The sequence below is a fragment of the Palaemon carinicauda genome, chromosome 34, assembly GCF_036898095.1.
Source record: "Palaemon carinicauda isolate YSFRI2023 chromosome 34, ASM3689809v2, whole genome shotgun sequence".
NCBI lineage: Eukaryota > Metazoa > Arthropoda > Malacostraca > Decapoda > Palaemonidae > Palaemon > Palaemon carinicauda.
This window is the reverse complement of record NC_090758.1, coordinates 71,565,023-71,579,627: the sequence shown is the minus strand read 5'-3', so window position 1 is coordinate 71,579,627 and position 14,605 is coordinate 71,565,023. Positions and strand designations below refer to the sequence as shown.

Genomic DNA, 14,605 nt, shown 5'->3' with positions numbered 1-14,605 from the left:
ATTAAGGGGGTTTCACAGACTTTAGTGTACCCGAAGACTTGACTTTAGTGTGGCCAAAGACTTGCTTTAGGATGAAGGGGGTTTCACAGACTTTAGTGTGGCCAAAGACTTGCTTTAGGATGAAGTTGGTTTCACAGACTTTAGTGTGGCCAAAGCCTTGCTTTAGGATGAAGGGGGTTTCACAGACTTTAGTGTGGCCAAAGCCTTGCTTTAGGATGAAGTTGGTTTCACAGACTTTAGTGTGGCCAAAGCCTTGCTTTAGGATGAAGGGGGTTTCACAGACTTTAGTGTGCCCAAAGACTTGCTTCAGGATGAAGGGAGTTTCACAGACTTTAGTGTACCCAAAGACTTGACTTTAGTGTGGCCAAAGACTTGCTTTAGGATGAAGGGGGTTTCACAGACTTTAGTGTGCCCAAAGACTTGCTTCAGGATGAAGGGGGTTTCACAGACTTTAGTGTGCCCAAAGACTTCCTTCAGGATGAAGGGGGTTTCACAGACTTTAGTGTGGCCAAAGACTTGTTTTAGGATGAAGGGGGTTTCACAGACTTTAGTGTGCCCAAAGACTTGCTTTAGGATGAAGGGGGTTTCACAGACTTTAGTGTACCCAAAGACCTGACTTTAGTGTGGCCAAAGACTTGCTTCAGGATGAAGGGGGTTTCACAGACTTTAGTGTGCCCAAAGACTTGCTTTAGGATGAAGGGGGTTTCACAGACTTTAGTGTGGCCAAAGACTTGCTTTAGGATGAAGGGGGTTTCACAGACTTTAGTGTGCCCAAAGACTTGCTTTAGGATGAAGGGGGTTTCACAGACTTTAGTGTACCCAAAGATTTGACTTTAGTGTGGCCTAAGACTTGCTTCAGGATGAAGGGGGTTTCACAGACTTAAGTGTGCCCAATGACTTGACTTTAGTGTGGCCTAAGACTTGCTTTAGGATGAAGGGGGTTTCACAGACTTTAGTGTGCCCAAAGACTTGACTTTAGTGTGGCCTAAGACTTGCTTTAGGATGAAGGGGGTTTCACAGACTTTAGTGTACCCAAAGACTTGACTTTAGTGTGGCCTAAGACTTGCTTTAGGATGAAGGGGGTTTCACAGACATTAGTGTGCCCAAAGACTTGCTTTAGGATGAAGGGGTTTCACAGACTTTAGTGTGGCCAAAGCCTTGCTTTAGGATGAAGTTGGTTTCACAGACTTTAGTGTGGCCAAAGCCTTGCTTTAGGATGAAGGGGGTTTCACAGACTTTAGTGTGGCCAAAGCCTTGCTTTAGGATGAAGTTGGTTTCACAGACTTTAGTGTGGCCAAAGCCTTGCTTTAGGATGAAGGGGGTTTCACAGACTTTAGTGTGCCCAAAGACTTGTTTTAGGAAGAAGGGGTTTTCACAGACTTTAGTGTGCCCAAAGACTTGCTTCAGGATGAAGGGGTTTCACAGACTTTAGTGTGCCCAAAGACTTGCTTCAGGATGAAGGGGGTTTCACAGACTTTAGTGTGGCCAAAGACTTGCTTTAGGATGAAGGGGGTTTCACAGACTTTAGTGTGGCCAAAGACTTGCTTTAGGATGAAGGGGGTTTCACAGACTTTAGTGTGGCCAAAGCCTTGCTTTAGAATGAAGGGGGTTTCACAGACTTTATTGTGGCCAAAGCCTTGCTTTAGGATGAAGGGGGTTTCACAGACTTTAGTGTGGCCAAAGACTTGCTTTAGTATGAAGGGGGTTTCACAGACTTTATTGTGGCCAAAGCCTTGCTTTAGGATGAAGGGGGTTTCACAGACTTTAGTGTACCCAAAGACTTGACTTTAGTGTGGCCAAAGACTTGCTTTAGGATGAAGGAGGTTTCACAGACTTTAGTGTGCCCAAAGCCTTGCTTTATGATGAAGGGGGTTTCACAGACTTTAGTGTGGCCAAAGCCTTGCTTTAGGATGAAGGGGTTTCACAGACTTTATTGTGGCCAAAGCCTTGCTTTAGGATGAAGGGGGTTTCACAGACTTTAGTGTACCCAAAGACTTGACTTTAGTGTGGCCAAAGACTTGCTTTAGGATGAAGTTGGTTTCACAGACTTTAGTGTGCCCAAAGCCTTGCTTTAGGATGAAGGGGGTTTCACAGACTTTAGTGTGGCCAAAACCTTGCTTTAGGATGAAGGGGGTTTCACAGACTTTATTGTGGCCAAAGCCTTGCTTTAGGATGAAGGGGGTTTCACAGACTTTAGTGTGCCCAAAGACTTGCATTAGGATGAAGGGGGTTTCACAGACTTTAGTGTGCCCAAAGCCTTGCTTTAGGATGAAGGGGGTTTCACAGACTTTAATGTGGCCAAAGCCTTGCTTTAGGATGAAGGGGGTTTCACAGACTTTAGTGTGCCCAAAGCCTTGCTTTAGGATGAAGGAGGTTTCACAGACTTTAGTGTGCCCAAAGCCTTGCTTTAGGATGGAGGGGGTTTCACAGACTTTAGTGTGGCCAAAGCCTTGCTTTAGGATGAAGGGGGTTTCACAGACTTCATTGTGGCCAAAGCCTTGCTTTAGGATGAAGGGGGTTTCACAGACTTTAGTGTACCTAAAGACTTGACTTTAGTGTGGCCAAAGACTTGCTTTAGGATGAAGGAGGTTTCACAGACTTTAGTGTGCCCAAAGCCTTGCTTTAGGATGAAGGGGGTTTCACAGACTTTAGTGTGCCCAAAGACTTGCTTCAGGATGAAGGGGGTTTCACAGACTTTAGTGTGCCCAAAGACTTGCTTCAGGATTAAGGGGGTTTCACAGACTTTAGTGTACCCAAAGACTTGACTTTAGTGTGGCCAAAGACTTGCTTCAGGATGAAGGGGGTTTCACAGACTTTAGTGTGGCCAAAGACTTGCTTTAGGATGAAGTTGGTTTCACAGACTTTAGCGTGGCCAAAGCCTTGCTTTAGGATGAAGGGGGTTTCACAGACTTTGGTGTGGCCAAAGCCTTGCTTTAGGATGAAGTTGGTTTCACAGACTTTAGTGTGGCCAAAGCCTTGCTTTAGGATGAAGGGGGTTTCACAGACTTTAGTGTGCCCAAAGACTTGCTTCAGGATGAAGGGAGTTTCACAGACTTTAGTGTACCCAAAGACTTGACTTTAGTGTGGCCAAAGACTTGCTTTAGGATGAAGGGGGTTTCACAGACTTTAGTGTGCCCAAAGACTTGCTTCAGGATGAAGGGGGTTTCACAGACTTTAGTGTGCCCAAAGACTTCCTTCAGGATGAAGGGGGTTTCACAGACTTCAGTGTGGCCAAAGACTTGTTTTAGGATGAAGGGGGTTTCACAGACTTTAGTGTGCCCAAAGACTTGCTTTAGGATGAAGGGGGTTTCACAGACTTTAGTGTACCCAAAGACCTGACTTTAGTGTGGCCAAAGACTTGCTTCAGGATGAAGGGGGTTTCACAGACTTTAGTGTGCCCAAAGACTTGCTTTAGGATGAAGGGGGTTTCACAGACTTTAGTGTGGCCAAAGACTTGCTTTAGGATGAAGGGGGTTTCACAGACTTTAGTGTGCCCAAAGACTTGCTTTAGGATGAAGGGGGTTTCACAGACTTTAGTGTACCCAAAGATTTGACTTTAGTGTGGCCTAAGACTTGCTTCAGGATGAAGGGGGTTTCACAGACTTAAGTGTGCCCAAAGACTTGACTTTAGTGTGGCCTAAGATTTGCTTTAGGATGAAGGGGGTTTCACAGACTTTAGTGTGCCCAAAGACTTGACTTTAGTGTGGCCTAAGACTTGCTTTAGGATGAAGGGGTTTCACAGACTTTAGTGTACCCAAAGACTTGACTTTAGTGTGGCCTAAGACTTGCTTTAGGATGAAGGGGGTTTCACAGACATTAGTGTGCCCAAAGACTTGCTTTAGGATGAAGGGGTTTCACAGACTTTAGTGTGACCAAAGCCTTGCTTTAGGATGAAGTTGGTTTCACAGACTTTAGTGTGGCCAAAGCCTTGCTTTAGGATGAAGGGGGTTTCACAGACTTTAGTGTGGCCAAAGCCTTGCTTTAGGATGAAGTTGGTTTCACAGACTTTAGTGTGGCCAAAGCCTTGCTTTAGGATGAAGGGGGTTTCACAGACTTTAGTGTGCCCAAAGACTTGTTTTAGGAAGAAGGGGGTTTCACAGACTTTAGTGTGCCCAAAGACTTGCTTCAGGATGAAGGGGGTTTCACAGACTTTAGTGTGCCCAAAGACTTGCTTCAGGATGAAGGGGGTTTCACGGACTTTAGTGTGGCCAAAGACTTGTTTTAGGATGAAGGGGGTTTCACAGACTTTAGTGTGGCCAAAGACTTGCTTCAGGATGAAGGAGGTTTCACAGACTTTAGTGTGCCCAAAGACTTGCTTCCCGATGAAGGGGGTTTCACAGACTTTAGTGTGCCCAAAGACTTGCTTCAGGATGAAGGGGGTTTCACAGACTTTAGTTTGGCCAAAGACTTGCTTTAGGATGAAGTTGGTTTCACAGACTTTAGTGTGGCCAAAGCCTTGCTTTAGGATGAAGGGGGTTTCACAGACTTTAGTGTGGCCAAAGACTTGCTTTAGGATGAAGTTGGTTTTACAGTCTTTAGTGTGGCCAAAGCCTTGCTTTAGGATGAAGGGGGTTTCACAGACTTTAGTGTGGCCAAAGCCTTGCTTTAGGATGAAGGGGGTTTCACAGACTTTAGTGTGGCCAAAGCCTTGCTTTAGGATGAAGGGGGTTTCACAGAGTTTAGTGTGGCCAAAGCCTTGCTTTAGGATGAAGGGGGTTTCACAGACTTTAGTGTGCCCAAAGCCTTGCTTTAGGATGAAGGAGGTTTCACAGACTTTAGTGTGCCCAAAGTCTTGCTTTAGGATGAAGAGGGTTTCACAGACTTTAGTGTGCCCAAAGCCTTGCTTTGGGATGAAGGGGGTTTCACAGACTTTAGTGTGCCCAAAGACCTGCTTTAGGATGAAGGGGGTTTCACAGACTTTAGTGTGCCCAAAGCCTTGCTTTAGGATGAAGGAGGTTTCACAGACTTTAGTGTGCCCAAAGCCTTGCTTTAGGATGAAGAGGGTTTCACAGACTTTAGTGTGCCCAAAGCTTTGCTTTAGGATGAAGGGGGTTTCACAGACTTTAGTGTGCCCAAAGACTTTCTTTAGGATGAAGGGGGTTTCACAGACTTTAGTGTGCCAAAGACTTGCTTTAGGATGAAGGGGGTTTCACAGACTTTAGTGTACTCAACGACTTTACTTTAGGATGAAGGGGGTTTCACAGACTTTAGTGTGCCCAAAGACTTGCTTTAGGATGAAGGGGGTTTCACAGACTTTAGTGTGCCCAAAGACTTGCTTTAGGATGAAGGGGGTTTCACAGACTTTAGTGTACCCAAAGACTTGACTTTAGCATGGCCAAAGACTTGCTTTACGATGAAGGGGGTTTCACAGACTTTAGTGTGGCCAAAGCCTTGCTTTAGGATGAAGAGGGTTTCACAGACTTTAGTGTGCCCAAAGCCTTGCTTTAGGATGAAGGGGGTTTCACAGACTTTAGTGTGCCCAAAGACTTGCTTTAGGATGAAGGGGGTTTCACAGACTTTAGTGTGGCCAAAGACTTGCTTTAGGATGAAGGGGGTTTCACAGACTTTAGTGTACCCAAAGAATTGACTTTAGTGTGGCCAAAGCCTTGCTTTAGGATGAAGGGTGTTTCACAGACTTTAGTGTGGCCAAAGACTTGCTTTAGGATGAAGTTGGTTTTACAGTCTTTAGTGTGGCCAAAGCCTTGCTTTAGGATGAAGGGGGTTTCACAGACTTTAGTGTGGCCAAAGCCTTGCTTTAGGATGAAGGGGGTTTCACAGACTTTAGTGTGGCCAAAGCCTTGCTTTAGGATGAAGGGGGTTTCACAGACTTTAGTGTGGCCAAAGCCTTGCTTTAGGATGAAGGGGGTTTCACAGACTTTAGTGTGCCCAAAGCCTTGCTTTAGGATGAAGGAGGTTTCACAGACTTTAGTGTGCCCAAAGCCTTGCTTTAGGATGAAGAAGGTTTCACAGACTTTAGTGTGCCCAAAGCAGCCTTGCTTTAGGATGAAGTGGGTTTCACAGACTTTAGTGTGCCCAAAGACTTGCTTTAGTATGAAGTGGGTTTCACAGACTTTAGTGTGCCCAAAGACTTGCCTTAGGATGAAGGGGGTTTCACAGACTTTAGTGTACCCAAAGACTTGACTTTAGTGTGAGCAAAGCCTTGCTTTAGGATGAAGGGGGTTTCACAGACTTTAGTGTGCCCAAAGCCTTGCTTTAGGATGAAGGAGGTTTCACAGACTTTAGTGTGGCCAAAGCCTTGCTTTAGGATGAAGAGGGTTTCACAGACTTTAGTGTGCCCAAAGCCTAGCTTTAGGATGAAGGGGGTTTCACAGACTTTAGTGTGCCCAAAGCCTTGCTTTAGGATGAAGGGGGTTTCACAGACTTTAGTGTACCCAAAGACTTGATTTTAGTGTGGCCAAAGCCTTGCTTTAAGATGAAGGGGGTTTCACAGACTTTAGTGTGCCCAAAGCCTTGCTTTAGGATGAAGGAGGTTTCACAGACTTTAGTGTGGCCAAAGCCTTGCTTTAGGATGAAGAGGTTTCACAGACTTTAGTGTGCCCAAAGCCTTGCTTTAGGATGAAGGGGGTTTCACAGACTTTAGTGTGCCCAAAGACTTGCTTTAGGATGAAGGGGGTTTCACAGACTTTAGTGTGCCCAAAGACTTGCTTTAGGATGAAGGGGGTTTCACAGACTTTAGTGTACCCAAAGAATTGACTTTAGTGTGGCCAAAGACTTGCTTTAGGATGAAGGGGGTTTCACAGACTTTAGTGTGGCCAAAGGCTTGCTTTAGGATGAAGTTGGTTTTACAGTCTTTAGTGTGGCCAAAGCCTTGCTTTAGGATGAAGGGGGTTTCACAGACTTTAGTGTGGCCAAAGCCTTGCTTTAGGATGAAGGGGGTTTCACAGACTTTAGTGTGGCCAAAGCCTTGCTTTAGGATGAAGGGGGTTTCACAGACTTTAGTGTGGCCAAAGCTTTGCTTTAGGATGAAGGAGGTTTCACAGACTTAAGTGTGCCCAAAGCCTTGCTTTAGGATGAAGGGGGTTTCACAGACTTTAGTGTGGCCAAAGCCTTGCTTTAGGATGAAGGGGGTTTCACAGACTTTAGTGTGGCCAAAGCCTTGCTTTAGGATGAAGGGGGTTTCACAGACTTTAGTGTGGCCAAAGCCTTGCTTTAGGATGAAGGGGGTTTCACAGACTTTAGTGTGGCCAAAGCCTTGCTTTAGGATGAAGGGGGTTTGACAGACTTTAGTGTGCCCAAAGCCTTGCTTTAGGATGAAGGAGGTTTCACAGACTTTAGTGTGCCCAAAGCCTTGCTTTAGGATGAAGGAGGTTTCACAGACTTTAGTGTGCCCAAAGCCTTGCTTTAGGATGAAGAGGGTTTCACAGACTTTAGTGTGCCCAAAGCCTTGCTTCAGGATGAAGGGGTTTCACAGACTTTAGTGTGCCCAAAGACTTGCTTTAGGATGAAGGGGGTTTCACAGACTTTAGTGTGCCCAAAGACTTGCTTTAGGATGAAGGGGGTTTCACAGACTTTAGTGTGGCCAAAGACTTGCTTTAGGATGAAGTTGATTTCATAGACTTTAGTGTGGCCAAAGCCTTGCTTTAGGATGAAGGTGGTTTCACAGACTTTAGTGTGGCCAAAGCCTTGCTTTAGGATGAAGGGGGTTTCACAGACTTTAGTGTACCTAAAGACTTGATATAGGACTTCCACCCACCTAAGAGTGAGTCATCCGCATCTATAACGGAACGTTTGTTAGTAGGGGAATAAATGACAAATTCGGAGATGATTTGTATTTTTCCTTAACTAATAAAATTGGGAGTTATTTATATAAATCTGCCCGCCATCACCTGTCCTCCAGAAGTCCTGCCTGCAATAAAAAATGTCTCACCACTATGAGAATATATATATAGAGACAGCTGGGTAACCACGGTTAGGCAGGGTTTCCACCTCACAACTAAAGGCTAATGGCTAGCTCCAGCTGCCGGTGAAAGAATATCCACATAAATAACTCCAGGTTTCTATTAGTTAGGGAAAAATACAAATTATCTCCGAATTTGTCATATTTGCAAAGATCTATTCAATTACGTGAGTTTCAATGCCCTAACTAATATTGCACCATTCTATAGTTGAACCAAAAAAGTTACCTTTATATTACTGTAATATCAAAATTGTTTGAAGAACAATAATATATCTAGGGAACCATATTTACAAGAGGTACTAATAGTGTATATTATTTTCTGGGAAATACCCTGTTATTGTGTAAAAATATAATTGTTCTGGCGTAATTAAAAACCCTCCTCTATTTATAAGTATTACTTTTGGCGTAGCTGAAAGACGAGCCAAGTTAATTTTAGTGAGGGATAACTACCCCATTTGCTAGTTAGCAGGTGGGGGTGGGGTTGACCAGTTGCCCCGCCCACTCTCCCCTCTTGGCTGAGTAACCCATTTTCCCTTTGGCTCGGTAGAGTGCCGACATACTGTTGCTCTCTCCTGCATTTGACATGCGTTGATTAATTCTTTCTCTTTGTCGCTTTTCAGATTGTATGTGCGACTGGAGTCACGGTATGCGTACTTGTCCTGGTCCTGAGGGCCGCGCATGAGTTACCTTTATGTCTGCCGTTGAGACGGATCCTCACCTGCTGTGCCTGGCTTGTTGGGGCCATCAGTGTTTCTAGGGAGGTCACCTGTGATCAGTGTTGGGAGGGGTCTGCCTCCCAGTGGGAGAGGTTCGGGCACAGGAAGAAGAGGGCTTAGCGTGATTCTTTTCCTTCGGGGTCTTCCTCGAAGTCGAAGAAATCATGAGCCTCTTCTTCTACCCCTTAACATCTTTCCGAAGCTGCTTCTTTGCTGGTTCCTTCCGGGGAACGGCTGAGTTGCAGCGCAAGCCTGGTTACTCCAGGTCAACCTTCGGGCTAGGCGATGATGTTGACTATCCTAGCGAGTTAGCTCCGTGTCTTCTCCCAGGGAGCGCCTGCTCGTTTACTGACATCTTGTCTTTTTGGCCATTGCTTGGCGTCGATGGTTCCCTTTCGAAGGAGGTTCTTTTCGAACTCCTTCAATTGGGAGTGGAGAGAAGGCGTCCTTCACCTTCCTCCGCCTTGGTTGATCCTCCTTATGTGGGTTGCAGGCGCTGCAGCCCGTTGGTCAGACCCACTCATTAAGTACTTACTACTGTACATACTTCCCCTTCGATTTAATTTTCACCCTGCGACAATGCCACGCCTGACAGGAATTCCGAGTCCGCACAATCTCTAACCACGCACGACGGGATATAAGGGAGCCTTTAGACTTAGCATTGATAAGAACACCAAATTTTGTACAATGTTTCAATTCAGATTAACCCATCCTTGTCTGTCTCCTTTTGAATTCCAAGACAGGTTATATTCATATACGAGTGGGAATTCGTAGTAAAATTTAGTTCATATGGCTCACAATCATGGCCATATTCAGGTAGAGGCAGTCTACTTAACCCTGGATAGGTACGCTCCTCGGACACCCCTTTAAGGGTATACTCGGACGCGCGCAACCCCGACGCCAAAAAAATTCTTGAAAAATCAGTTTTTGCAGTAACCTCCTTTTTTCTTTTGCCAAAAAAACTTCAATGAATGCTTAAAACAACTGTAAAGATAAATACTACTCATCTGCAGAAAAACTATTTATTATAAATATTTTAAAAAATTAAGTAGAAAAAAAGACCTTACATAAAAATTCATAAAAAAAAGTTTATACATATATACACAAATCCTTTTAGGAATTGATTCTTGAATGTTTAGGACACATCTTGATGTATTTTGGATGAAGTCAGACCCATGGAGGTGAAGATCTGAAGTGAGAAAAAAAGGGTAACTTTTTTTGGCCCAAAACATTTTTCCAAATTTCATGAATTTTTTTGGGTACCCAAATGAAATAGGAAGTGGCTAATTTTTTTAGGGAATAAACATATGTTATCCTAAAATAGAAATATGTAAAAAAATCTTCATTATTTTGTAAATTACATTTATATCAGGGGCCATATCTAAAGGTAATTCTTTGAGTACTTAGAAATTTCGTAAAAAAATACATATATCTAATATATAATATGATATTTATGCAGGTAAAAATATACCAAAATATCACAAATTCTATAGGGAACAAGAATATATATAGATAGGGCAACTTACGCTTCGGATATGTCCACAAAATGGCCGCCAACCACACTGACTCAGACTCCCTAATCTGCCACTTGAAATGTAGGAAGGGTATGTCAATTTCAAGGTGTTATTTACTAATCTAATTATTCTTGGATATGCATAAAAATTGTATGTTGGGTTGCTGGATAATTGTCGATTATTTTACGACTATAAAATTAAAATTCTGACCCAAAAAAAATTTTTTGAAGGGAAATAAAATCGAAAAAAAAAATGTAAAACAATATAATATTTTATCTAAAAAAATGCCCAACATTCTAATATACGGCATCTCAGATAAAAAAAAAAGACATGCACGTGTTAGCCCAACCATCAAGGCACACTTTCTAACACATAAACATGAAAAAAAAATCAATAATATACGGCAATTCCTTACTACGTAGTAATTTTTTACAAATATTGAAAAAAAACAGAAATTGGCAACCGCAGTTAAATACCCAATATACCAATAACTACGTCGTATCTGACAAAAACAAAGTCACGCATGGGTAGCCAGATCATCTAGACACACTTTCCAACACTAAAAATGCAAAAGTTTTCCGACACTATTTGGCAATATCTTACGGAAAAATGACTTTGCAAAAAAAGGAAAAAAAATGAAAAAGGGGCACTCGCGGTAAAATGGTCCTCGTGGTGATGAACGACATTTTAACTAAAAAAAAAAATCATGCACATGGTAGCCAAACAATCCACCAAGACTTTCCACAACTGATAACCTATACAAGTTGCACCATTCTACGACAATTTCATAATACGTAATAACTTTGATAATTATGCAAATTACCTTAGAAGGGTAAACTCGGTCGCGCTCGACCCCAACGCGTCTCAGAAATCGGGGAAGGAGTACAGCTACAGCAATGCACATCTGGACACTACTAGAGCGTGTAGGCGAGACACCTACTGCAGGTCGATCACCCACAAATTCAGTCACGGGGGTGAGTCACGTGAGAAAAACCTCCTTTTTTTTTGACGCTCGGGGTCGCGGACGACCCACCGTACCGTTCCAGGGTTAAACACTCACTGTTGACATTATCTGTGCCTTTTGAATACTCAAAACAATAATCTGAGCTGTAACCCAGCAGAACATGTGAAAGGTACTCCTACTGTGTGGGAGAACAGTTTACACAAATGTTTTTTATAATAAATATGATGAATTTTGAACCAGAAAGAAATTCTATTTCACCGAAACACCTCAGGAATTTTTTTTTATGAGGCCAGTGACATTTTTTAAATTCATATTGAAAGCTGGCCTTCTTACTCGTTTTTAAATAGTATTTTAAATTTTAAAAGTTTCATTTTTAAGTAGTTTCATCTCAAGTTATGAATTGTGTATTAACCACACTTAAATCGGCTGTAAAGACCACTGATGCTATGATGCCAGATAATTATAAATCATTTATTCATTCACTCGGTGAGTGTGTGAGCGGGATGGCTGGTCTACCACCTCGTAACCCCCCTGCTAACTATGGGTGGGTTGTAATACTCCCGGAAAAGTTTATGGCTAGTTTTCTAGCAAGCCGGAACAATACTGAACATCGATAGTAAAGAGCTCAAGGTTTTTATAATTAGGAAAAATACAAATTACTTTCAAATATGTCTCTTTTTCTGAAAAAGTAGTTTATATTTAACAGAAAATGGTAGACCTTGAGTAATTTAAGGAAGGGCTTTCAATGCATGATTCCTATTTGTCAATGTTATTCGATGTTGGTTCTTTTGGAAAATATGCCCTAAATGTAGTTGTAACAAAGTTTCTTAATCGGAGAATATTTTGTAATTGGAATTATTAATGACGTAGTAATTTCAGGAATGATACTTGAAATTATGTAAGGAACTAAGGTGTTAGGAAAAAGCTTTTAATCTTCAGTACTTCTAAGTTTATTCTTTCCTTAATGTAACCAACTGTAAAGTTGAAATTACTAGTAAATAATGGTTATTGGAAAAAAAATCCTACGAATAAACTATCCCACTTTCAAATTTGAAGTCAGTTTATATACGAAATCACAGAATTAAATAATGCGTTATGGTATGACTTGTTCGAGGAAGCATATTCCTTAGATTCTTAGAAGTTAATCAAAAATTGTAGACAAATTTTATAGATTATAGTGAAGGCTTCACAATTCTATGAACATTTAGTTTTTATCCCTTAATTGTAATTTATGTTAATTTAGATGAATACAGCCCCCTTTATGTCTCGCCTTTTCTCTTAATTCTTTTTAGTTTTGGTAATTTTTGTAAGTCTGATATCTTTCAAACCAAACATCATTACTATTGATATTAGTTGAGTTAACCAAAAATTAATTCCGTTAAGTTTCACATTAGAATAACTTTGATTTCTAATGATTTCATTCATATAATCCATTGATAATTCATATATACTGTTTAACAAGTATATAAAGGAATGATACAAATTAGGAATTTTATGGCTTTGTTGTTTGATGAATGACGTGAATGATGTCCTTCAATTTAGTTTACTTGTCTTAAGCTGCTCGAATTAAATTTCATACAAGCACTCTCCCTTTTGGCCCGTCGGGTCTCATTGCAACCCAATCGCCACGTGACATGATATGTCAGCGTCGTCTGACGTAAATTGATGACACCCTTTCTAAACACAGACCAGACCCTATGTTCCTTATCTTTATCAATCGAAGGATCAATACTCCAACGAACGTGATACCCTCTGGCATTCATTAGTGGTTACCTATCGGGGTCCGTTGGGTGTTTAGTGCCGTCAATGCACCTCACCCGGGTGTCTTTGCAGCATTCCTTCGACCCATTAGATGCACGTTGTATACTCTTTGACTTTACCTCCAGGTCCATTTCTTTTCATCTTTCTTTTCAAACTTTTGCTTCTTAGTACAAATTCACAAATCCAATCCAACCAATAGAGTCAATAACTTGGTCCAATGTTCTTAATTTTGTGGTTATTTTAGAATTGTTTTCAGCAATCAAAACATTGTAACCTTAATCCAGAAAATTTCACGTTCGCCTGATCACAATTGTTATCAGACCAATTTTAAAAGACATTTGCCAGGCTTTCAACGTCATTACTTACATTCTCTTTCTGTCTTATTCTAGAGCCTTGTCTCAAGTGTGATTCTCCTGTTTGACCGTTGCTTGACGATGACATCTTTCCAATCTTCGCCCAAAGGAAAAGGTAAAGACGCAATTTTGATTTCAGTTTTAAGTTAAACTATGCCCTATCATAGAGTTTTTTTTTTTAGTATGTATATAGAGCTCTTGGTAAAAATAATGTAGTAAACTACCTTATTAGGTTACTGTTGGCGCTAAGATGAATTCTGACATTTTAAATTTTTTGAATTAGCTTTTATGGTTGGTTTTTGTCTTAGGAATTATATACCTCATCGTTATATGTATGTGTGATATCAATTTTTCTGACCTGTGCTTTCATACATAAGTATGTATGATTGTATATGCATATTATTATTATTATTATTATTATTATTATTATTATTATTATTATTATTATTATTGTTGTTGTTGTTGTTGTTGTTTGCTAAGCTATAACCCTAGTTGGAAAAGCATGATGTTACAAGGCCAGGGGCTCCAACAAGAAAAATAGCTCGGTGAGGAATGGAAACAATGACATGAATAAATTACAAGAGAAGTCATTAACAATTACAATAGGATATTTTAAGAATGTAACATTAGAATACACATTTCATATATAAACTATAAAAACTAACAAAACAAGAGGAAGAGATATAAAACAGAATAGTGTGTCCGATTATACCCTCAAGCAAGAGAACTCTAACCCAAGACAGTGGAAGACCATGCTACAGAGGCTATGGCACTACTCATGACTAGAGAACAATGGTTTGATTTTGGAGTGTCCTTCCCATAGAAGAGCTGCTTGCCATAACTAAAGAGTCTCTTCTATCCTTACTAAGGGTAAAATAGCCACTGAACAATTGCATTGCAGTAATTAACCCCTTGATAGAAGAAAAATTGTTTGGTAATATCAGTGTTGTCAGGTGTATGAGGACAGAGGAAAATATGTAATAATAGGCCAGACCATTCGACGTATGTATAGGCAATAGTAAAATAAGCCGTAACCAGAGAGCAGTATCCAATGCAGTACTGTCTGGTCAGTCAAAGGACCCAATAATCACATTAGCGGTAGTATCTCAACAGGTGGCTGGTGCCCTGGCCAACGTACTACGTACTATATGCCTATGTTACTTGTATGCAGTATTTTATATATAGCCTTTGTATTGGTATGTAAAATATATGCAAATCCATGTCATATTGAATATTAAATAAATTCAGTTCAACAAATGCATCTTATCTCAAATTATTTTCCAAATTAATGTATGTCCAGAAACTTATGCAAACATATACCTACAAACATATGCATGTAAACATCTACTTGTACATAGATGTGTACACACCCATAAATA

The 14,605-nt window shown here is 41.2% G+C and overlaps 1 protein-coding gene across 1 annotated transcript in view; it reads right to left on the bottom strand.

The window, feature by feature from the left end:
• Positions 1-13,314, bottom strand: part of LOC137627024 (myb-like protein X) — a 40,112-nt gene extending 26,798 nt beyond the window's left edge. The window contains exon 1 of the mRNA XM_068358006.1: positions 13,240-13,314. Coding sequence (XP_068214107.1) covers positions 13,240-13,314 — 75 coding nt within the window. The remainder of the gene's footprint in view (positions 1-13,239) is intronic.
• Positions 13,315-14,605: the final 1,291 nt, after the last annotated feature.